Source organism: Anser anser, assembly GCF_964211835.1.
Source record: "Anser anser genome assembly, chromosome: 28".
Lineage (NCBI taxonomy): Eukaryota > Metazoa > Chordata > Aves > Anseriformes > Anatidae > Anser > Anser anser.
In genome coordinates, this window is record NC_139749.1 from 2,675,888 (window position 1) to 2,696,492 (window position 20,605).

At 65.1% G+C, this 20,605-nt stretch overlaps 3 protein-coding genes across 10 annotated transcripts; 1 reads left to right on the plus strand and 2 right to left on the minus strand.

Moving 5' to 3' along the window:
• LOC310887316 (death-associated protein kinase 2-like) lies at positions 1–4,272 on the minus strand. 3 transcript variants are annotated; one of them, XM_083813159.1, is made up of 13 exons: positions 3,924–4,272; positions 2,769–2,818; positions 2,447–2,523; positions 2,122–2,375; positions 1,875–2,013; positions 1,573–1,702; positions 1,361–1,409; positions 1,215–1,241; positions 947–1,074; positions 805–850; positions 601–690; positions 261–344; positions 1–145 (listed from the first exon to the last, which is right to left on the minus strand). In XM_083813159.1, the coding sequence occupies exons 3-13, from the start codon at positions 2,520–2,522 to the stop codon at positions 65–67; spliced, it is 1,104 nt and encodes a 367-aa protein (XP_083669285.1). In that variant the 5' UTR covers position 2,523; positions 2,769–2,818; positions 3,924–4,272; the 3' UTR covers positions 1–64. The 3 variants fall into 3 exon arrangements, with proteins under 3 accessions (XP_083669285.1, XP_083669284.1, XP_083669283.1); XM_083813158.1 differs by having other exon boundaries at positions 947–1,099; positions 2,122–2,343; positions 3,924–4,268; XM_083813157.1 differs by having other exon boundaries at positions 947–1,099; positions 2,122–2,343; positions 3,824–4,268.
• On the plus strand, positions 4,205–10,846 carry SH2D2A (SH2 domain containing 2A). 6 transcript variants are annotated; one of them, XM_083813112.1, is made up of 9 exons: positions 4,205–4,340; positions 4,840–4,976; positions 5,990–6,140; positions 6,451–6,605; positions 6,694–6,783; positions 6,857–7,022; positions 7,239–7,382; positions 7,552–8,049; positions 8,199–10,846. In XM_083813112.1, the coding sequence occupies exons 3-9, from the start codon at positions 6,003–6,005 to the stop codon at positions 8,334–8,336; spliced, it is 1,329 nt and encodes a 442-aa protein (XP_083669238.1). In that variant the 5' UTR covers positions 4,205–4,340; positions 4,840–4,976; positions 5,990–6,002; the 3' UTR covers positions 8,337–10,846. The 6 variants fall into 6 exon arrangements, with proteins under 6 accessions (XP_083669238.1, XP_083669234.1, XP_083669235.1 ...); XM_083813108.1 differs by having other exon boundaries at positions 4,210–4,340; positions 4,686–4,976; XM_083813109.1 differs by lacking the exon at positions 4,205–4,340 and having other exon boundaries at positions 4,546–4,976; positions 8,199–8,345; positions 8,477–10,846.
• Positions 9,649–18,301, minus strand: PRCC (proline rich mitotic checkpoint control factor). The gene is made up of 7 exons (XM_083813130.1): positions 17,531–18,301; positions 14,978–15,025; positions 13,963–14,547; positions 13,243–13,338; positions 12,214–12,357; positions 11,814–11,879; positions 9,649–11,403 (listed from the first exon to the last, which is right to left on the minus strand). Exons 1-7 carry the CDS (start codon positions 18,047–18,049, stop codon positions 11,317–11,319), a joined length of 1,545 nt encoding a protein of 514 aa, XP_083669256.1. The 5' UTR covers positions 18,050–18,301; the 3' UTR covers positions 9,649–11,316.
• Between the last annotated feature and the right edge of the window lie 2,304 nt (positions 18,302–20,605).

Consider the following 20,605-nt stretch of genomic DNA (forward strand, 5'->3'; position numbering starts at 1 on the left):
GGGCCCCCCCGAGGCCCCTCTCGTGGGCCGGCCCCGTTCTGGGGTCCCCTCCCCGAGGGGGTGCTCAGGAGCAGCTGCTTCTCCGGCGGCGCAGCAGCGTCGCGGGGTGGCTGCCCTCGTCCTCCTGCTCGCTCTCGCAGCCGCGCTGGGGGCACAGAGGGGCTGGAGGGCACGGGGAGGACCCCCGGGCACCCCAAGAAGGGGGCACCCCATTGCATGCCCCCACCCCAAATACCCATACCCCCTCCCCAGCCTCTCACCAGCTCCTCGTCCTCCGTCCTCGGGCCGCAGAGCAGCCGCATGCGGCACAGCCGGTTGCAGGCGGACACCATGTTGTAGGAGAGCTGGGGTGGGGGCGGCAAGGTGGGGGTCCGGGGGGGGGGTGATCCCCTCCTCTCCCACCCCCAGACAGCAGCGTTACGGTGCCGACCCCGCCACAGCCCCCTCCCCAAACGCACCCACCCCGGAGCGCAGCGCGGCGCCTTCACCCAAGCACCCCGGGGTGGTGGCACCCCGCACCTTGGTGTCCCCCCCCTGCACCCCAGTGTCCCCCCCACACCTTTTAATCCGGTGCCCCCCCCACCCCCCTTTTCCTTTCACCTTCCACTTCCTCCGGGCGTTGAACTTGCGGAAGTTTTTCATGTTGATGGAGGAGCGGCTCCGCTTCGCCGCCTGCTTCCTGCTCAGGGGCTGCAGGGGCGAAGCCGCGGCATCGTCCCCGCGCCCCCTCCCCGCTCCCCCAGCACACGGTGCCCGGGGGGGGGGGGGTCCCAGCCCTGCTCCCCCACCCCCCCTCCCTCTCACCTTGATCCAGGGGTGGACGAGGCACTCGGACGCCGTCATGCGCTCCCTGAAAGACAGGGGGCTGGGGCGGTGGGGGCCTGGGGGCACCCTGGGGACGGGGACGGGGACGGGGACGGGGACAGGGACGGGGACAGGGACTCACCCCGGCTCCTTCACCAGCAGCTGCCGGATGAAGTCCTTGGCCATCTCGGAGGTCTGGCTGAAGTAGTGCTCCTCGAACTCGTAGGCGCCGTCCAGGACGTTGGAGAGGGTCTCGGCGTCCGTCTCGCCCTGGAAGGGGGACAAGCCGCTGAGCCTGCGGGGACACGATGGCGACGCTGAGCACCGGGCCAGCACCGGCTCGGCCACCCCGGGGACAGCCCCCCTCAAGGTGCCCCCTGTGCCTCGGTTTCCCCCCTGCCCCTACTCACAGGATGTAGGTGATGACCCCGATGCTCCTGAAAGACAGAGGTGGGGGGGGGGGTCAGGTGCTGCCTTCCGGGGGTCTCCACAGCAGCCACGGGCGGGCTGCACCCCCCAGCAGCACCCCAGGCCCCCCCAGGACCCCAATCCTCACCACATGTCGGTCGCGGAGCTCAGCGGCTCGTAGTTGATCACTTCGGGAGCTGGGGGTGAAGGCAGAGCCCGGGGGGGGAGCACGTCAGAGGGACCGAGACCACCAGGGTGGGCGCCCTGTCCCTGCTGCCCCCTGCTCCTGTTCTTCTCCACGGAGCCGGGGCTTTTGGGGTCCCGGTGCCCCCCCCCCAGCCAGCCAGGGGGGCTCGGTACCGATGTACTGGGGGGTCCCACAGAGGCTCTTGAAGGTGACGCCGTCCTCCAGCTTCTGCGCCAGCCCGAAGTCGATGATCTTGATCTGGGGCTTGGGGACGTCCTTGTCCTGCAGCATGATGTTCTCGGGCTGCGGAGGGGGGGGGGGGGCAGGATGAGGGGGTGGCAAACGGGGCCGGGCAGCACCCCAAAACCACCACGCCCATGGGGGCAGGATGCGGCCACGGAGGTGCTGAGGTGTGGGTGGCACCGTGACGAAGGGGGGGGGGGGGGGGACCCGGAGGAGAGGGGGGGGACAACACCTTGAGGTCGAAGTGGGCGATGTGGCGCGCGTGCAGGTACTGCACCCCGCGCAGGATCTGCGCCAGGAACCCGATGGCCTCCTCCTCCGACAGCATCTCCTTCTCGGCGATGAAGTCGAAGAGCTCCCCGCCGCGCATCCTGCACGGACACGGCGGTGGTGGCGGTGCCGGGAGGCAGGGGGAGGCTCAGACTGGGCAGGTCTGAGCCCGGGACCCCCGGGACCCCCTCCCCGCCCCCCCAACTCACAGCTCCAGCACCAGCACCATCTCGGTTTTGCTGGCAAAGAGGTCGTGGAGCCGCATGATGTTGGGGTGCCGCAGGTCCCGCAGGATGGCCACCTCCCGCTCCACCTGCGCCCGCTCCAGGCCCCGCCGGCTGCCCCGGCACCGCCGCGTCTTCACGAACTTGGCGGCGTAAAAAGCGCCGGTGCCGCGCTCCCGGCACCGCCTCACCACGCCGAAATGCCCGCTGCGGCCAGAACCGAGGAACCGAGGCTGAGGCTGGTCGAAGGCTTGGGGGGGGCGGGTGGGGGGCTGCCCCCACCCGGGGCACCCCGCGGCCCCCCTCTCACCTGCCCAGCGTCTCCAGCAGCTCGTAGAGCTCCTCCACGCTGCCCGGCCGCAGGGTGACCGCCGGTGAGGCTTCATCCTGCCGGGGGGGGGGGGGCGGGGGGGCGCGGGGGTCCCGGCTCAGCCGCATGCCTCGGGGGGCTGCACCCAGCCCAGGACCCCCGTGGAGGGCACCGTGCCCCCCCCCCCCCAGGTGCATGCAGGAGGGGGTTCTCCGGTGTACATCCCACGCCCTCCTCGCCCCCACCCCACCTTGCACCAAAATCACCTCCACGAGCTCCTCTCTGAGACCCCCCCCCCCAGCTCCTCCCGGCAGCGGCTCACCTGGGTGCTGTCGGAGGCTGCCCCCCCGGCCCCCCCGTCCTCAGCCATCGCTGCAAAGACAAAAAGAGAGAGGGGCTCTGGGGGAGGGCAGCGGGGCCAGGCGCCCCCTGCCAACCTCTCGGTCCCGGCAGAGCCCCCCCCCAGGCTCCTCGCACCGATGGCTTTTGGCGCCGCTCCTCGACGCGCCCAAGCAAAGAGGGGAAACTGAGGCAGGGCGCACGGTGAAGCGGGGGGGAACCCTTACCCCCCCCCCGAGCCTTCCTCCGCGCCCCGCCGCGCTCTTCCTCGCTGCCGGGACAGGGGACGGCTGCTCCCCGCGGTGACAGCCCCGTGCCACCCCCCCGGGGCTGCGCGGGGGCACCCGGCCAGGCGCCGCGCGGTCCCCAACCCACGTGCTGGGACGCGCGTGGGGGCGGCTGCTGGCAGCGGCTGGAGCCGGGTGACCGTCCCCAGCATGTGACAGGGCTGGGGGGGGCCGAGGGGGGGGCCCAGCCGCCATCCGTGGTCACAGCAGCCCAGATGTCCCCAGGGCTTACGGACACCGGGGCAGTTTCCTTCCAGCCCCGCGCTGCTTTTGCAGGGAGGACGCCGCAGTGACCGCACCGCAGGCGGCTGCAGGGCTGAGCCCAGCCGTGCTCACGGCCCCGGGGGGGGGGGGCTGCAAAGGAGGCAGAAGGGGGGGGTCCCGGGAGCAGAGCGTGCGCCCCGCCGTATCCCAGGATGGCTCAGCCCTCCAAAGGGAAACGCAGCTGATGGAGACGAGCGGAGCTGGGCGGCTGCGCGGCACCACCCAGGAGGGGTTCCCAACAAATATTTCCAAACACAGGTCAGGCTGCAGCGACCTCAGCCACAAAGCCCCCCCAGGGACAACCAAAGCCCCCCCAGGGACAACCAGAGTGCCCCAGGGACAACCAGAGCCCCTAAGGGACAACCAGAGCCCCCCAGGACCCCAAAACCCCCCTGCACGCCACAGGGCACAGCTGAGATTTGCACCGCGGGGGCTTGCCGGAGCCACCCGTGCACCAGCGGGACCCCACCTCGCCGGGACCCCTTACCTCTGCCCAGCTCCGGGTGCGACGTCCCCCCGCGGGACGAGACCACGCCGTGCTCCGCACCCCCGCCCCGCGCGGCTCCAGCCTCCCTCCTGCAACCCACCGTGCGGGGATTTTTTTTTTCCTCCAAGTCCCCTCTTTTCCTGGGATCCGGCTTCCGCTGGGGAGAGACTGAGGAAAACCAGCAGGAAGCAAAAAGCTCCGCGCGCCTCTGCTTCCAAGGTCCCTGGAGAAATCCCCCCACGCTGTCCCCGCCCGGCAGAGCGGGGGCCAGCTGCGGAGAGGAGCTGGGAGAGGCCTTGTAGGGTCACATCGCTCGGCGTTTCTGCGCCTCGGCCCCTCGAGGAGTGGCCGGGAGCCGGCAGGATCGGTCCCGGGGCCGAGCGAGCCTTCGCTCCCACCGCCGCGGTCGCTCCGTCCGCACCCGTGAGCGCGAGGATTGCAAACAGGAAACCTGCCTGGCCGATAAAAATATTGTAACCCAACTGCCCGGAGGGGAAACGGAGCGGAGGGTGTGAAGGTAGAGAGGAGGGACGGGTTTCTTAAGGTGGAGAGCGCCGGGGGGCATCGTGCCGGCCCACCGCGGCCGTGGGCTGGGGACGCGCCGTGGGCTCCACGCAAAGCCCCGGCGCCAGGGCTGCAAACCTGCTCCAGCCCCAAAGCTCTGTGCAGCTGCAGGGCTGGGCCCCGCGGGGGGGAACCAGGGTGCAGATGGGACAAATAAAGAGCTTTTTGTGGGTGCAGACGTGCCGCGGGGCGGGCGGCCAAGGGGGTGGCTGCAGCCCCAGCCCCCCCGGCTGCAGCTTGCCCCCATCAGCACGGGCATCACCGGGCACAACCCGCGCTCCTCTGGTGACCCCTCAAGGCTTTGCAGCATGAAATCAGCAGCCGAAGGTGCTCGGGGCAGAGGGGGAGGAGGGCAAGGAGACGTCCCCAAAGTGCCCCCGCCGGCGCCGGTGCCACCCGCAGCCCCACGCCGCCTTTCCGTGACGTCGGCCCCTCCTCGCCCCGCGGTGCAGCTCCTTCGCTCGCCGCTTCCTGCCCCCGGCGGCGGCGCAACCACGGGCGAGGCGGCAGCATTGCCCCACCGCCAGCGCCCCAGGCCCCACACAGACCCCGGTTCCTGCCCCGGGCTTTGGGGTCCCGGCCGGCGGAGGTAGGTGCAAGGGCTGGGGGCGAGGGGCTGGGGTCTTTCCAGGGGTGGTTGAGCTGGGGTGGGGGCAGAGAGGCTGGGAAGTGGGCCCCGAGCACGGGGACGTGCAGCACCGCGGTGACACGGAGATGCTCGCCGTTTGTCCCCGGGGAAGGGTCTGCGATGGAGAGGCACAGAGGACAAAGGAGGTGCGGGGAGAAGGGAGCACAGCAGGGCTCCTGCGCGCCCCAGCGCACCCCTCCAGCCCTGCACAGAGCCGCCCGTGCGCAGCACAGAGAAGGGGCACACGGCGAGGCCGGGCTTCGGCCCTTTTCGAGGCCACTTTGGGCCCTTCCCAGCCCTGGAGCAGCCTCAGCCCTGCCCCGGAGGGCAGGAGCCCGGCTCGCCCACACCGCCCGGCTGCTGTTTGCTCAAGTTGGGGTTGTGCCGTTTTGCTTTGTCAGCCTCCTCCCTGCCCTCTTCCGTGCGTTTTTGGGTGCAAGATCGGGCTGGGCGCGCTGCAGCCGCCAGTCCCCTTGGTGCTGCATAAAGGCAGAGACGAGGCCTCAGCCCCGGGGCTCTGGGATCCACCAGGATCCCGCTCCTCGATGAGCCCCGACCGGCCCCCGTGACTCAGAGATGCCTCCCGTAATCGAAATAGCCCCGGCCGCTTCCACCCCCTCGAGCATCTGGTCGGGATTAATTTTGTTTTGCTGAGCGTTGGCGGCACCCAGCCGAGCCCGGGCGCTGGGCGCACGCAGAGCCCGAGTTCACACGCACGTGGCCAGGGTCCCCGTCCCGTCCACGCACAGGGTTTCGAGCGTTTTCCCCATCTCCTCCCCCTCCCCTCCTGGCTCACCGAGTTTTAGAGGTTCTCGGGGTCCCTCCTGGGGCTTTTCTCCGGGTTCCCAGCGTTGCCCCTTCACGCCGTGCGGGTTCCTGGGGAGGAGGAAGGCGATGAGCTTACGGGGCAGCACGGGGGAGGCGTGGGAACCCCGTGGAGGCCTCACCTCAGCCTGTTCCTCTCCACCTGCCAGGGACATTGGCTCCATGGATGACGACCGCCCCCTCTTCAGCACCTTCAGACCCGAGGACAACGCAGCCAGCACCCAGCCGGGGCACGGCGCGACCCCGCTGCAGCCCCCGAGAGCGGAGCAGCCCCCGGAGCAACGAGATGCTCAGGGCAGGGTAGGACGAGGGGCAGCAAAGGGTCCGGCCCCCCAGCTCCCCACCCCAGCACTCTCAGCCACCTGCAGGTACCGTGTCCTCACCCCAAAACCCCTGCAGGGACCGTCCAGCACCGCACACCGACCCGGCCCCTCTCCCACTCCCCAGGCACAGCCCCCACGTCTGCACACCGGGGCTGGGGGGGCTGGCAGCAGCCACCCACCGCCCCCCGGGGGGGGGCACGAAGGGGCGCAGGGGGGCAGCGGAGCATCCTCAGGCACCCTCTGCCCCGCATCCCCCCGAGCCCCAGCCCCTGTCTGCTTCCTCCCAGGCGCCGCCGGGGTGGCCCCCGCCCGGGGGGGGCGCGCAGCCGGAGCTGGTGGCCCTGTGGGCGCGCACCAGGCTGTGGTTCGAGCAGACGCAGGCCAGGAGGCTGGGGGCCGAGGGCGAGCTCCCAGCCTGGTTCCATGGCTTCATCAGCCGCAGGTGAGCAGGGGGTGACCCCGTCACAAGGTGGGTGGGTGGGGGGGACAGGGGAATTGGGGGAGCTTCGCTCATCCACCCCGTCCCGCAGGGAGACGGAGCAGCTGCTGCGGGACCGGCCGCCGGGCTGCTTCTTGGTGCGCTTCAGTGAGAGCACCGTGGGCTTCGTCCTGTCCTACAGGTGAGGGACCCCAGCCCGGGGAGCTCGGCCCCTCGCCATGCCACCACCGCTGACCCCGTCCCCGTCCCCGCAGGGGCAGGGAGCGCTGCCGGCACTTCGTGCTGGACCAGCTGCCCGACGGGCGCTACGTGATCCTGGGCGAGCGCAGCGCCCACGCCGAGCTGGCCGCGCTGCTGCGGCACTACGCCGCCGCGCCCGTCGCGCCCTACCGCGAGTTCCTGACGGTGCCGTGCCCACGGGTGAGGATCCCCCCCTCTCCCCCCCCCTCCTTGCTGTAATTAGCCCCTTTAACATCCCCTTCGTTAGCCCCTGCCGCCCGCAGAGGCGTTCCCGCTTCTCGAGGGGTGCTGAGGACGCGTCGCAGCTGGGCAAAATCAAAGCTGGGGCTGGTGGCCCGGTGCCACCTCCCCGGGTCTGCGCCCTGCCCTGCGCTCACCCCTCTCCTCTCACCGCAGCAGGACAAGCCCCACGGGGGGGTGCAGCCCCCCGGCACCAGCTCCCCATCGCCAGCGACCCCGCCGGCGTACAGCACCGTGGCCAAGCGGCCGCCGGGAGCCGGGCAGGCGGCAGGGGACGGCACCGAGGGAGGCTCCGGGGAGGTAAAGGCAAGGCTGGGGTGGGGGACGGGGGCGCTTCCAGAGCAGCTGCAGGGTGCAGGGATGTGGTTGGGGTGAGGACAGCTCCGGTCCATGGGGACGCTGCTGGGGTGGGGATGGCGCAGGTCCCCGGGGCTGCCCCCAACCCTCCTTTTCTCTCCCTCTCTCCCAGGCTCCCGGCACCCCCCCGCCGCTCCCGGCCAAGGTGGGCTCCTCGTCAGCCCCCCAGGGGCCACGCAGCCGGGCTGGGAGCGGAGGGGCAGCCCCCGAGGGTCCCTACGCCCAGGTGCAGCGCGAAGCCGTCCCCGCCGAGCCGCCCGAGGCCAAGTACCAGCAGCTCGTGCGCTTCCACACCTACGCGGAGCCCCGCGAGTGCGCGGAGCCGGAGGAGCCCATCCCCTTCTACGCCATGGGCCGGGGCTGCGGCCCCGCTCCCGAGGAGAACGTCTACTCCGAGGTGGCGCTGGCCCAGCGGGAGCTGCCCCCCCTGCTCCCCAGGGGGGCGCGGGGCCCCGTCTCCACGCTGCCCCCCAAGGCGCGGGCACCCACCGAGCCGGCGCGCTGCCGGCTCTTCCGCAGCTTCTCCAGCCAAGCTTCCAGGAGGAGGCAGCCCCCGGCGGCTCCCACCTTGGGCAGTGGGCAGAGAGGAGCCCCCAGCCCACCCCTGGAGGTGCGTGTCCCCCCCGTCCCACCATGGAGGTGCTGGGAGCCAAGCTCCAGGTGGGATAGTGTGGGGCCGGGCTCTCCAGCCGAGCCTCCCCCCGAGGCTAAGGCACCATCTCACGGGGGGGGGGGGTTCCCTCCCCGTCCCATCCCCAGGCCCCAAGGAACCCCTCGCTGGAGTTTGATGACCCCATTTACGGCCAGAGGAAGAGCAGCGCCACGAGACCTGCAGCCCCCGCGGGGCAGGAGGGGCAGGAGAACATTTACGAGCAGCTTTCCGGAGAGCGGCCCTGAGGCACGCAGGTAGGTCCACGGCAAGAGCCGGCCGCCTGCCCGCGCCACGTCCACCTCCTCTGCAGAGCAGCGAGCCCCTTTTTGTGGGGCAGAGCCCCACGGAAGGAGCAGCCCTGCTGCAGAAACCGGCACCTCGGCAGCCCCGGACCCACGGGCAGCACCCGACAGCTCCGCACCGGGATTCGTGCGCCCTTCCCCGCGGGGCATCCTGCTTGCCTGAGCCCTGCGAGACTGCTAGGAGGGGACGGGAAGAACGCGTTTAATCCATCTTCGCAGAAGGAGATGGCTATGAATAGAAGCAGGGCGGAGGAAGAGGCTGTTATAGTCAAAACAGACTGGTTCCAGCGGGGCTGGTGCCTCCGGATCCTGACGCTGAGCTGGCCACGAGCCGGAGCGGTACCACGAGCCCAGAGCTGCCCGCAGGTGCCTCCAAGCCCGGCCACAAAAGCCACGAAAAGCCACAAAACCCGGGGGTGCTGCCCGCGCCCCCTGAGCCCCCACCTCCTCGCTGCGGCCGCGGTGCCACCGGCTGAGCGTGGCTCCAGCGGGGTCCCGGTGCGGGCGGCCTGGCCAGAAGGGAGCCAAAGACCCGAGCTCGGACCCGTTGGAGCTCCAAAGCAGGGAGGGGAAGGGAGGCCGGGGGTCACCTCTCGGAAAATCGCCGCTGGTTTTTCCCTCGAGCCTTTCTTTGGCGGCCCTTAACCGGCCGCAAGCAGAGCAGAAGTCAAGCCGCCATCGCCCTCCGCGTACCTTCCCTCTAGTGATAAAAATCAGCAATTGCACGGCGAAATGGGAAAAACGCCAGCCTCTGGAAGCTGCCCTCATCCCCCGGGTCACTGCAGGAGCCCGGCTGGGCGAAGAGGAGCCGGGAGCACAGCCCCAGCCCCAGGACGGAGCCTCCCGCCCCACACCTGGGGGCAAAGCCCCAGCAGGCAAAAGCCCCCCCGGTGCTGCTGCCCCGGATTTGGGGACCGCTCTGTACCCAGAGGAGGGAAAAACCCAACACCGGGGAACAGCCCCCGGTGCAGCAGGGCTGGGTTTTGCGTCCAGCATCAGGGCAACGTGGGCAAGACCTGACTTTTTTAACAACAACAACAACAAAACAGAGCAGAGAGCACGAGCCGCGGAGCTGCTGCTCAGCATCGCCGCGTCTGGCAACGGCCCTGGGCCGAGCGTTTTGGCACCAGCTCTGCCCAAAAGCGCCCGGGGCAGGCAGGATGCTGCGGAGGTGCTTCGGCGAGGAGAGCCCGGGAGAAGGGACGGCACCGCCTCGAGCAGGGAGTCGAGCACCTCGCGCTGGAAACAGGTGTGGTTTGCTTCATTTAAAAGTTTATTCCTTTATCAAAGCTCTTTCCAGAGGATTTCACTGTACAGATAAGATATGAATAAATTACTCAACAGTAACTTTATTCTGGTCATTCAAATACTCCAAACGGGCTCTGCAAAGTACTAAAACATCCAGGGAGCTAGACTAGAAATCGGGTTATCTTCAAATAGTCTAAGAAAAGAACTCAGTCATCAGGGTTCGGTTTCGTTTGCTTGTTTTTAACAGGTAACACGGGAGAAAAAAAAACAACCTCCTGGAGTTCTTCTAAACGGAGTAACAAATATTAGCCGTTCTGGCTGCGGTTACAACAAATACAACCCTTAGTGTCGGGAATGTAAGCTAAATAACCAGAGCAGCTCTCTGTTCCCTCCGGCATCGCACGCTCCGGTGAACAACGAACCGAGAGAGGCCGCAGAGATTCGGCTACAGCTGCACGGGTCTGGCCAGCAAGGCTGCACATGATTTGCAGTCATCCCACCCAGCCCTGATACCTTAAGTAAAAGATTTCATTTTAAAAAGTTAAGGCTGGACACGGTCTCCTCTTCCCAGCCAGCGGGGTCAGGTTAACACTTACTCAGGTACGACGCCTTTAGAGGAAAGGGAATTGATACAAACGAGCTAAAGAGCTGGGAAAAAAAAAAAAAAGTACAGCAGGCAGCTTTCGTCTGTGCCTGCTCGCAGGAAATGCTGCTTCACTCACTGAGCTCCCTGCCAGCTGCGCCGCGCGACGCTGGGAACACTCGGTTCAACAAGCGTGGAGACCAGATCGTTACAGCACTGGAGGCCTTGGGTCAGGGGGAGGAGGAAAAAGGGGAAAAAAAAAAAAAAGAAAAAAAAGGAAATGACACACACACAACAATCACGTACAGCCAAAAGCTCTCAGCAGCACCTCGTGCTGGGTGCGAGATCCGCAACGCTCGCTGCATGTTCCACGCCGCGGTATTTTCACTTCTAGCCCGAGCTCTGACCTGTCGCTCTGCTTCTCCTTTGGAACAGGAATGTAAGCTTCCTCTCAGCACGGGTTGAGACATCCAGGCTGGTGCAGCCAAGACCAAAAACACTAACTCAGCCACACACACACACACAGAATAAATCATTCACGAGAGGAGCACGGGATTTACTCAGATGAAATTAAACAGCCACGAGGATGTTTCAAATTAAATGACAAAAAAAAAAAAAAAAACAGGCTTGCTCTTGAAACTCACTGCCTTTCAGAAAGAAAAATTACACTCTCAACGCACAGCGAGTCCAAGAAAGGAGCAAAGTGGGCAATGGAAGTTTATTGAGACTCTGCCTCGGGTTCCAGCGGCGAGGCTGCTTCGGAGGAGGAGCAGCCCCTGCACCTACAGGACGAGAGCTCCGAGCCTCGCACCAGGCGCGTTTCCTGCAGCTGCCTCGGGGCCGCTGCCAGCTGTACAGAACAGACCCGGTGTGAACCTTCCACCTTACTGCTTGTGAGGACGGGGGGAAGGATTACAGGCGGAGTTTCAGGAATGGTTTGCCTTCAACCTTTCTCCTGACAGGCAGGGGAGCGCGGCAGCCTCCCGCCCGCCCGGCGGACAGCATTCTGCACGGCCTGGTCGGTCTCCGAAGGCCAGAAGTCTGGCACCGCAGGTCACCCGGGCCAGCAGCCAGAACGTGGGGACGGAGGCGTTAGAATCCGTATTTGGCTTGGGTCTGCCGCCGGCTGAGCTTGTTTTCAGACCACGTGTTTTTCAGTTCCAGTTCTCTTTCCTTCGCCTGCAGAAACGGAGCGGATTAGCACCCAGCCGCCGCGCGCTGAGTCAGCAGCGCTGCCCCTGCCGGCCCGGAGCAGGGCGCGCGTCAGGCTCGTTACGGGAGCCAGCGCAATTATCTCGACAGAGGCCTGAATTCATCGGGACGCAGCCCGGGCCGCGCTGGAACGCAGCTGCTTTTGTGGGAGGCCCTCGGCAGCTGCTCCCCGACCACACGGCCACCGTGCGGAGTTAAGACAGGAAGCAAAGAGCCTCGTAACCGAACGCAGCCACGCATGCGCTCGGGCCGGGAGGGGAAGGGGAAAGGTGAAGCAAAGCTAAAAGAAAGGCAGACGCTCAGCTCAGACCCGCGGCGGGTCTCAAGCCCCCTAATTCTGTCCCCGTCGGTTCCCAGGCCACAGGGAGGGCACTCACCTGGTGGATCAGGTACGTGATCTGGTGTTTCCTCCTCTGCTGTCCCGTGGGCTGATCTCCTTTTTTCTAGAAAGCAAGATCAGATAAACTTGAGCCTGGGAAGATACTGACCCAGGCAGCGACACGAGACAAGAGCCTGCACAGAGGCAGTTCAAGAAGTATTGGTTTCACTTTCAGGTCGGGGGCAGAGCTCCTCAGGCTGAAGCAGTTCCTGCACTGCACTCTGAGAAGCCCTGCTGCTGTTCCCTTAATTATTTACACCGCACACAAGACAAGGGTCCCCATCCCTCCACACGCTGCTGACCGCACAGCGTCTAATACAGCTCCAGCTGCGGTCGAAACAGGAACCAAAGAAAGATCCCCAAAACCCCAGGCAGCACTTCTCCCTCCCTGCCCGCACCTTGCTGAATGATTTCATGGTTTTCTCCTCTGTTAAGGATTTGGTCAACCACTGCTGGGCTCCGCTCAGCTGATCATCACCCTTGATATCCACAAAGTTGATCTCTTCTCTCCCCCGATTCCGCTTGCCTTGCAGGCGTTTGAACTGAACAAAGAACAGAAACAACCGAAGTTAAACACACATCGCCGCCGCCGCCGCCACCCCAAAGCGAGTGAAGGCAGCTGGAGCCCGACCCTCTGCTCCCTGAGCGTGGGACAGGTCACATCACCACACATCTTTCCAAGGAGGGATTTTTTCTTTAAGATATTTTGATCTACAGAAAAGCAGAACTCTCCTGAACGTTAAGGTTACAATGTCATTTTTCTGCGCAGAATGGAAAACATTTACCCTGGTTTGGACTTGTGCTCAGGAGCCTCAGACTCTCAGGCCCCTCGCTTTAAGTGCGAGAGAAGCACCTCAGGCTGCTAACATACCCACCCTGCCTCACTCAAATCCACCTCAAAAAGCAGAGGCCCCTCAGAGGAAGTGAGCAGCAGATGGGCTATCTTCCGTGGCACTCGCTGCTTCAGCTAACAGGGCTGCCAGTTTCTAGATTAGATCAACAGTGAGAGGTGGTGTGCTGTTTGTTTGGGTTTTTTTCCTTTTAAATGGGTTTCTGAGCTCTAGTTCTCAAGCGTTTGAAGGACGTGGGGAGTCCACGGCTGCGCTAAAGGAGGTACCACGAAGGTATCTGAACTCAGCTCCACACGCCTCGGCTGTCCTACACATCCCCAACGAGAAGAACACTGGGCTAGGTGGAAATAACAAAGCCACCAGCTCAGAAAGCAAGCAAAGCCACCTGGAGCAGCAGCCCAACACACTGCTGGAAGGGCGCAGCGTGTCCACGACACAGCCCTAGGCCCCACGGAGCAGCAGTGGGGTCTGGCTCGGCACAGAGCACAGCTCAGGACCGGGGCTGCCGAGCAGGTCCTACGTCCTAGCAGAGCTTAAACACAAACTCCTCGGTGGGATAGAGAGTGAAGTGCCAACCGCTTCGTCGTCTAGGAAGGAGGAGTCGGCGCTCATCTCCTGCGGCGCGCCCTGGGCTGGTTCCACCTCCTGGTAGTAGCTGCTGCTGTAGTAATCCTGTCGGCAAAGGGAAACCAGTTGGTCACCACAGCAAAGCGAGACTGATCCCGGAGTAAAAAAAAAAAACACACACGGGGGCCCTGAGAGGCAGCGCTGCGCCTCGTACCTCCCCCGGGGAGCCGCTGGTTTCTCACCGAGGATTTTGTCCACCCTCTGGGGAGCACAGCACGTTACACGTGCGCCTCCTCCCGTGGCGGAGGCAGTCGTTACTTACGCCTCGTTACTCCGGCACTGCTGAAGAGCCCAGGGCGTTTTGTCAGAGGTACCCGACAACAAACGCTCTGCTGAATTGCTAGAAACAAGCTGGCCTCAGCCGCCGGCGCTGGCAAGCCCCGGTTCTGCACCCAGACAACGGCAGGGGCAGTTCTGCTGGGGCATTTTAAAGCGAGTGTGCGCCCATTAAACATTTATCCAGCAAAGAGCATCCGCGGCTCTCGTGCCAGAGGAGCCCTGCCGTACTAAGTGCTCTGGATCCCCGCTCCTCGTCCCCAGGAGCTCAGCTGGGAGAGATTCCCACCAGCCCCAACCTGCTTCGGGAACTAACTCAGAGCCTCCTGCCCCAGCTCCCTCTTCAGGGCAGCCCCATCGAGCTCCCCCCCGTCCCGGGGATAATTAACCCACCTGGTAATAAGCACCCGTCACGCCGGCGTCGCCGTAAGCAGGGAACTGGCCGTAGGGCTGGCCGCCGTACTCTTCTCCAGCCTTGGGCAGCCAGCCGTGCTGAGCGCCGCTGGAACCCGCGCCCGTCTTGAATTCCAGAGGGGCGTTGGCAGCAGGGTCCTGGAACTGAGACTCGGGCTCCGTCCCCGGCGGCGGGTCCTCCGCCACCGCCGCGCCGGAGTACATGTATGTCTCGGCGGCCGCGAGGCCGGGCTCGCTCCTGTCAGACAAGGAGAAGTAGTTCTCTGGCTCGACCTCGTCGTCGCTGTCGTCCTCTTCCTGCGTGATCTGCTTGGTTACCTGGAGGGCGGCGCTCTTGGCGGCGGCTTTGATGGCAGAGGGGGAAGGAGTCGTGGCCACCGCCGGCTTGGACGGAGGTTTGGGTTTGGAGGAGGAGGTGGGGGCCTTCGCGGGCTTCGCCTCGGAGGCGCTGTCGGCTGCTTTCCTCGAGAAAGCGTAGGGCAAAAGTAACCGATTGGTCTCTTTCACCGTCAAGTTCTTGGGTTGAGGAAGCAGAGCGGACAAGCCAGAGCCCTCGCCGCGTCCCTGGTGAGTTCCGTGCGGGGCAAACGGATGACAGAAAGAAGAGAAGTGAGCGAGACGATTCCGCCTGCCTGACTCCCTGCCAATTATCCCCTCCACTTCTAACGCCATTAATGGGTTTCCCATGGCTCAGCACAATTGCTTGCTACTTCCAACGCGCCACGGGGCTTCCTCGCACAAGGGGCTGGCGGGGCTTTTAAAGGAAAACTGGGGCTTGCCAATATCTGCCTGCTCCCCAAATGAAGGTGTATTTCGTCTGAAACTTAAAATTTAGGAAATTTCCCCCAAAAGGGACTTGCCACCCCAGGAATTTTATCCCCAGACTGCTCTGCACTGATCAGAGCGACCAATTTACAAGGGAGGGCGCCCAAGATCCTCAGCCAAATGCTTATTTGCTGCGAAGTTCACTTAATTCAATGTACCCGGCACTCACCTGAAGAGTGCTTTTCTTCCTTGCTGGTTCATCTTCCTCTGAATCTGACTGAGAAAGAAAAACAGAGCTTAGCACAACCCGAGATATCAAAACACCAACCGCCAGCCACCAAGCAGCTTGTCAGTTTTCGCTGTGAACAGCACAGAGCCGCAGCAGCGCCAGGTCTGGGCTCAGGACCTGCCAGGGGCCCGGCCGAAAAGCAACAGCGGGCTGCGGTCAGGCTCCGTCACGCTCCTGCTGAGGCATCTGCGGCAGAGCAAAGAGAGAGCAAAGACAAACGTGCCGCCCACAGCACGCGCAGGGCCACGGTACCCGGCGTTGTTTAGAGGCAGCTGCGTCTCCTGTGGTCTGGGCAGAGGCAGAAAATAAAACAAGGGGGAAAAAAGATAAAAGACGAGCTTTGCGAACGAGCCGGCATCACTTCTTGCAGCCTCGCCAGGGCAACAACCAAAAGCCGAGCTCCAGCTTGAGCTCGGTCACCCACCTCAGGGTGCAAAAGGGGATTTGGAAACCAAAATCCCGAATTTTCAAGGTGTTTTATTTTTTTTTTTTACTGCTGCTCTAAAGCAGAGCGGGCGGGCAGAGAAACCCAGCTTGTAGACAGGTGACTCCCTCCCTAGCGCTTCGGAAGCCAGCAGCTCGGATGGTTGGTTTTTTTTTTTAAAAAAAATCACAGGAAAAATCAACCGAAAGCAAGGCAAAGAACCCGAGCTGCGCGGCAGAAGGGGAGCGCTCTCTTTCAAAGAGTGAGGTTAACGGGGGGAAGCACACAACGCACGGGATGGCCGGGAGCCTTCACATGGACTCTGGAGCTGTTAAATACCATTAAAAACCAGGGCACAAAGCCTGGCCGTAGGAAGGGGCCCCGAGCGCCTTTATCATTTTATGGCTCTGCAGAGCACTTTAAAGGGATTACAGGAAACGAGGTCCTCTGCCAGCTCGCTATCTGAATTATAAAACAGGACAAAGAAGAAGGCCAGGCGTAAATAAAGAGTCGGGAGCAGCAATAAAACCCGGTGGCTGCGTTTCGGAGAGAGGAGCCAGCCCGGGAACCTCCCCGCAGGTGCAACCCAAAGGGGCAGGAGGCTCTGCAGGGAGGAGGAGGAGGAGGAGGACGGGGCAAGGAAGGCAGCGAAGGGCAGAGGGATTTGGGGAATCTCGAGCGGGCGCCGCCGGCAGCAGCTCGGTTTTGCAGGGGCTTCTCTTCGCCACCCCGAGGACCTGCAGCGCTTCTGGTCAGAGCCAGGGGTGGGGAAAGAAGGGAGGAGAAGGAATCTCCTCGCGCTCGAGCTTGTTTCAGCGATCGTAAAAGCAAGGAGGGAGCTAAGAGCCCTAAAACTGCGGGTGTCAGGGAGCCCCTGTCCTGAGGCGCTGCAGGAAAGCGAGGAAGCACAAAGTGGGGCTGAGGGGACGGGACGAACCCAAACCTCCTGCTACAAGGGTGCCCTGTGCGTCCCGCAGCCCGGCGCGTGCGGATCGCCGTCGGAACCGGCCGAAGGCTTTAAAATCAGACGGGAAACGGGAGGTGGGTGGCAGGGAGGGCCCTGGGGCCTTCCTCCCATGAAGTCACTGCGCTCTTCCTCCTGTCCCCTGCCTGCGACGAGGAAAGCGGCTCCTCAGCAAGGCTGGGCTCCGCAACAAGTTGTCCTGGTGCCGACAGACACAGCCCCAAGCGCGCCCTGATGGATTTAGCTGCCCCTCTGCCGCGTTTCGGGAGCAGTGGCAGGAGGAGCTCGGGCTCCCTGGTTTGCCAAACGGGGCTGGCTGCTGGCGAGCAGCAACACGGGTCGGGGCCGGCCGGCAGGCGCGCGTCCCTCTCGCCCTCTCTTGCCGTGCCCCTGCTGCTCCGGCAAAGCCAGATGTGCCACCCTGAGCGAAGGGGCAGCTCCCTCGTGTCCCCAAAACGCCGACCCTCGAGCCACAATCCCGCCAGGGCAGACAGAAAAAGTCCCACGTGGGCCCCGGGACGGGAAGAGCTGCGTCGCTGCCAGGTCCCACCGTGCTTCTGGTGGTCAACGGGGATGCACAGACGTTAAAATAAAGGGGAGAGAGGGAGCTGGGGGTTCTCTGCTCCTGGCGCCAGCTGGCGGTGTGGGTGCTGCAGCTGGCCACCAGCTGGCTTTGGTGCTGAGGAACCCCATAAAGCACGGGGCAACCATAAAAAAAAAAAAGAGCTGAGAGAGAAACCGATTACCTCGAGGTCTGGAGGACACCTAGAGTCTTTAGGGAGATAAACAACACGCTGTCAGGGAGAGCTACTGATCTCAGGGCAAACAAAAGAAGAAAACGAAGAGAAACGTGGGCTTTTTGGGGACGCTCCCAACCAAGGCCACGCGGCTCCAAACCACCGACTCGCTAGCGCCGGGAATAAAGAAGGGTGCAGATAATCGGGGTCTGGGGGCGTTACGATCGCAGATAAGGTTTCTGCATCAGTTTAACTCCGCAAAGCGCTTTAGGATTAGGGCCGGCAGCCGGGACAAACCCTCCCTGTCACCGCCACACCAGCAGCGCCAGGAGAGGCCGGAGGGACGGGGGGGCTCGTTCCATACTCACATCTCCCTGGTGCAGCTCGGGCACCACGATCTTCACCGGCTCCGTCCTCTTCTTCGCCCTGGGGAGGCTCAGCTCCCCCCCAGCCCCGGGCAGGGCGGCGGAGGCCGCAGGGCCCAAGCCGAGGGCCGGGGCGGCGGCGTTCCGGGGGGGGGGCAGCAGCAGCCCCCCGGGCCGGGGCCGCTCCTCGGGGCCGCCGTCGCTGGCCGTGGAGGCCGAGGCCGGGCTCCTGCCCCCCGGGGGGGTTCCGAAGGCCCTGAGGGCGGCCGGGGGCCCCGCGAGGGGAGGCGGCGGCGGCGGGGGGAAGCCGCCGGGCGGGGGCTGGGGGGCTTTGGGGGGCGGCAGCGCGGCGAAGAGGCCCCGAGGCTGAGGCTGGGGGGCCGGGGGCCGAGGCAGGGCCTCCTCGTCCTCATCATCCTCCTCATCCTCCCCCTCCTCTTCCTCCTCCTCCTCCTCCGCCTCGCCCGCGGCCCCCTCCGCCTCGCTGTCCTCCTCGCTGCTGGCGTAGGCCACCAGGGACATGGCCCCCCCCGGCCAGGGCAGCCCCCGGCGGGCGGCCGGCGCTACGCGAGGCCGAGGATCCGCCCCGCCGGCTAGGCCGCGGCCTTGCCGGGGACGAAGGGGAGGGAAGGGGGGGCGAGGCTAAGCCGCCATGGCTGCCCCCCCCCGGCCCCGCAGCCTCCGCCTCCGCGGCCCCAGCGCCCGGCTCCGCGCTCGCAGATAATGGCCGCCGGCCGCGCTCGACACCCCCCCCACCCGCCCGCTCCGCCGCCGTCGCCCGGCCGACGAACTACAACTCCCGGCAGGCCCCGCGCGCCGCCCGCCGCCCGCCTCCCAGCGGGCCCCGCCGCGGGGCATCATGGGAAGTGAAGTCCGCGATCGGGGGCGGGCCGTGGGGACGGGAGGGGGGGGAAGGAGCTGACATGGCGGATGGGGGGGGGAGGAGCGGGGTGAGGCAGAGAGAGGCCGCGGGGAGGCCGAGGGCCTCCTGGAGGCCGTGTGGTGAGGAGGGAGGCGGCTGCCCCCGCGGGGAGCAAAGGCCTCGGCCTCCCCCTCGAGGCCCAGCCTCGGGCCCGGGGGGCTCCGCTCCCCCCGCTCCGAGCCTCCCCCGGCGCCGCGTGTGCGAGGCAGCGGCCCCCGCCGGACTACAACTCCCAGCAGCCCCCGCGCCGCCCCCCCCGCAGGCCGAGCAGCCGAGTGAGGGCAGCTCGAGCGGGGGACTACAGCTCCCGGCGTACCCCGCGCCCCGCCGCCATCTTGGTGCCGTTGTCACGGCGAGGCCCCGGGCCCGGTCCCCCCCCGCCCCCGGTGCAGCCATTTGCTGAGCGGCGGCGGGCGGGGAGCGGGGCCCGGGGAAAATGGACGCGGGGCTGTACCTGGGGCCTTGAGCAGGGCGTGAGGGAGGGGGCGGCGTGGGGAGACGGGCACCAGCCCCGAAACCTGCCCCGCTCCCATAGCTGCGCCTGCCCTGGTCCCATAATGTGCCTCAGTCCTGTACGCTGCTCTGACCCCATAACCTGCCCTGGTCCCATGCACTGCTCCGACCCCACAACCTACCCAGTCCCATACAGTGCTCCAGCCCCGTAACGTGTCCCAGAGCCAAACACTGCTCTGACCCCACAACCTGACCCAGTCCCATATACTGCTCCAACCCCATAACCTGCCCCGGTCCCGTACACTGCTGTGACCCTGTAACCTGCCCTGGTCCCATACACTGTGCCTGCCTCATACGTGTCTGTGTCCTGGCCCCATAACCTGCTCTGGTCCCATACGTGTTTCTGTCCCAGTCCCATAACCTTTGCCTGTCCCAGTTCCATACACTGCCCCGGTCCCACACACTGCTCCTGCCCTGGCCCCATATCTGCTCCTGTCCTAGTCCTATAACGCCTCAGCCCCGTACCCGTTTGTGTCCAGTCTCCTACACCTGCTCCTGCCCCAGTCCTACACCATGTTCCTGTCCCAGTCCCATACCTGCTTGTGCCCTGGCCCCATCTCCTGCTCGTGCCCCTGTCCCAAACCTACTCCTGCCCTGGCCCCATCCCCTGCTCCTGTCCCGGTCCCAGGGCCATGCTGGAGGAGGAGGAGGAGGAGGAGGAAGATGCTCCTGGATCTGTGGGGCCAGTTTGGCTTCCTCCATGTCGGTCCCAACCCCCTTTCCCCACGGTTATGGCCTCCCCGCATGCCCGAATGGCGAGCCCCGCTCTCGGCCCCGACACGCGTCCCCCCGTGTGCTCAGCACCCCACAGAGCGACCCCGGCCCGCAGGGACTCGATCCCGGGAAGGGAAACCGGAGAGACCCCACAAACAGCGGGGCCACGCGAGGGGAGCGGGCGCTACGGGGCGGTGACGGCAGGGACCGGGGGGACGAAGGTCTGTGGGGGCGGACGGGCAGGCCAGGCTCGCCTTCGTCTCCCCAAATTCCTCGGGCTGCCCCCCCCGACAATGGGGTGCCGCGTCCCGCTGTGCCCCCTCCTCCTGGTTGTTTGAGCCGTTTTGGGGCTAATCAGGAGAAATTCGGGCAAGGAAAGCGGGCGGGGGGTGCAAGGAGAAGCCTCCAGCCGAGGACCCCGGGAGGCTGAGGATCTGCACCGGGTTCTCTGTGCAGAACCCCAGGGCGACAATTTGGGGGGGTCTGGGGGGGCCATGCAGGAGGGGAACCCCCCCAGCACCCCAAAATTAGCCGCTGAAGGACGGACCCGGTCCCAGCTCCCCCCCCCAGCACCCAAAGATTCCCCTTCGTGCTTCATTTTGTGCACCCGGATTAATCCTGGTACCCCGTGCAGCGCCAGGGAATTTCTAAAAAAAAAATGATTTGGGATTTTGGGGCTTTTCTGGGCAAAAACCCCACGAAAACACCCCAGTTTGGGACTCGGGGCTACGGAGACGCGCTGGCAGCCTGGTGCCCCTTCCCTGAGCAGGAATTAAAACCGGGGGGGGGTTGTTTGTATTTAATTAATTTCCATAATTTCTTCCCAAGTTAATTCCAAATTTTCTTCCCAAATTCCCAATTTTCTTCCCAATTTTCTTCCCAAATTAATTCCCAGTTTTCTCCCCAAGTTATTTCCCAAATTAATTCCC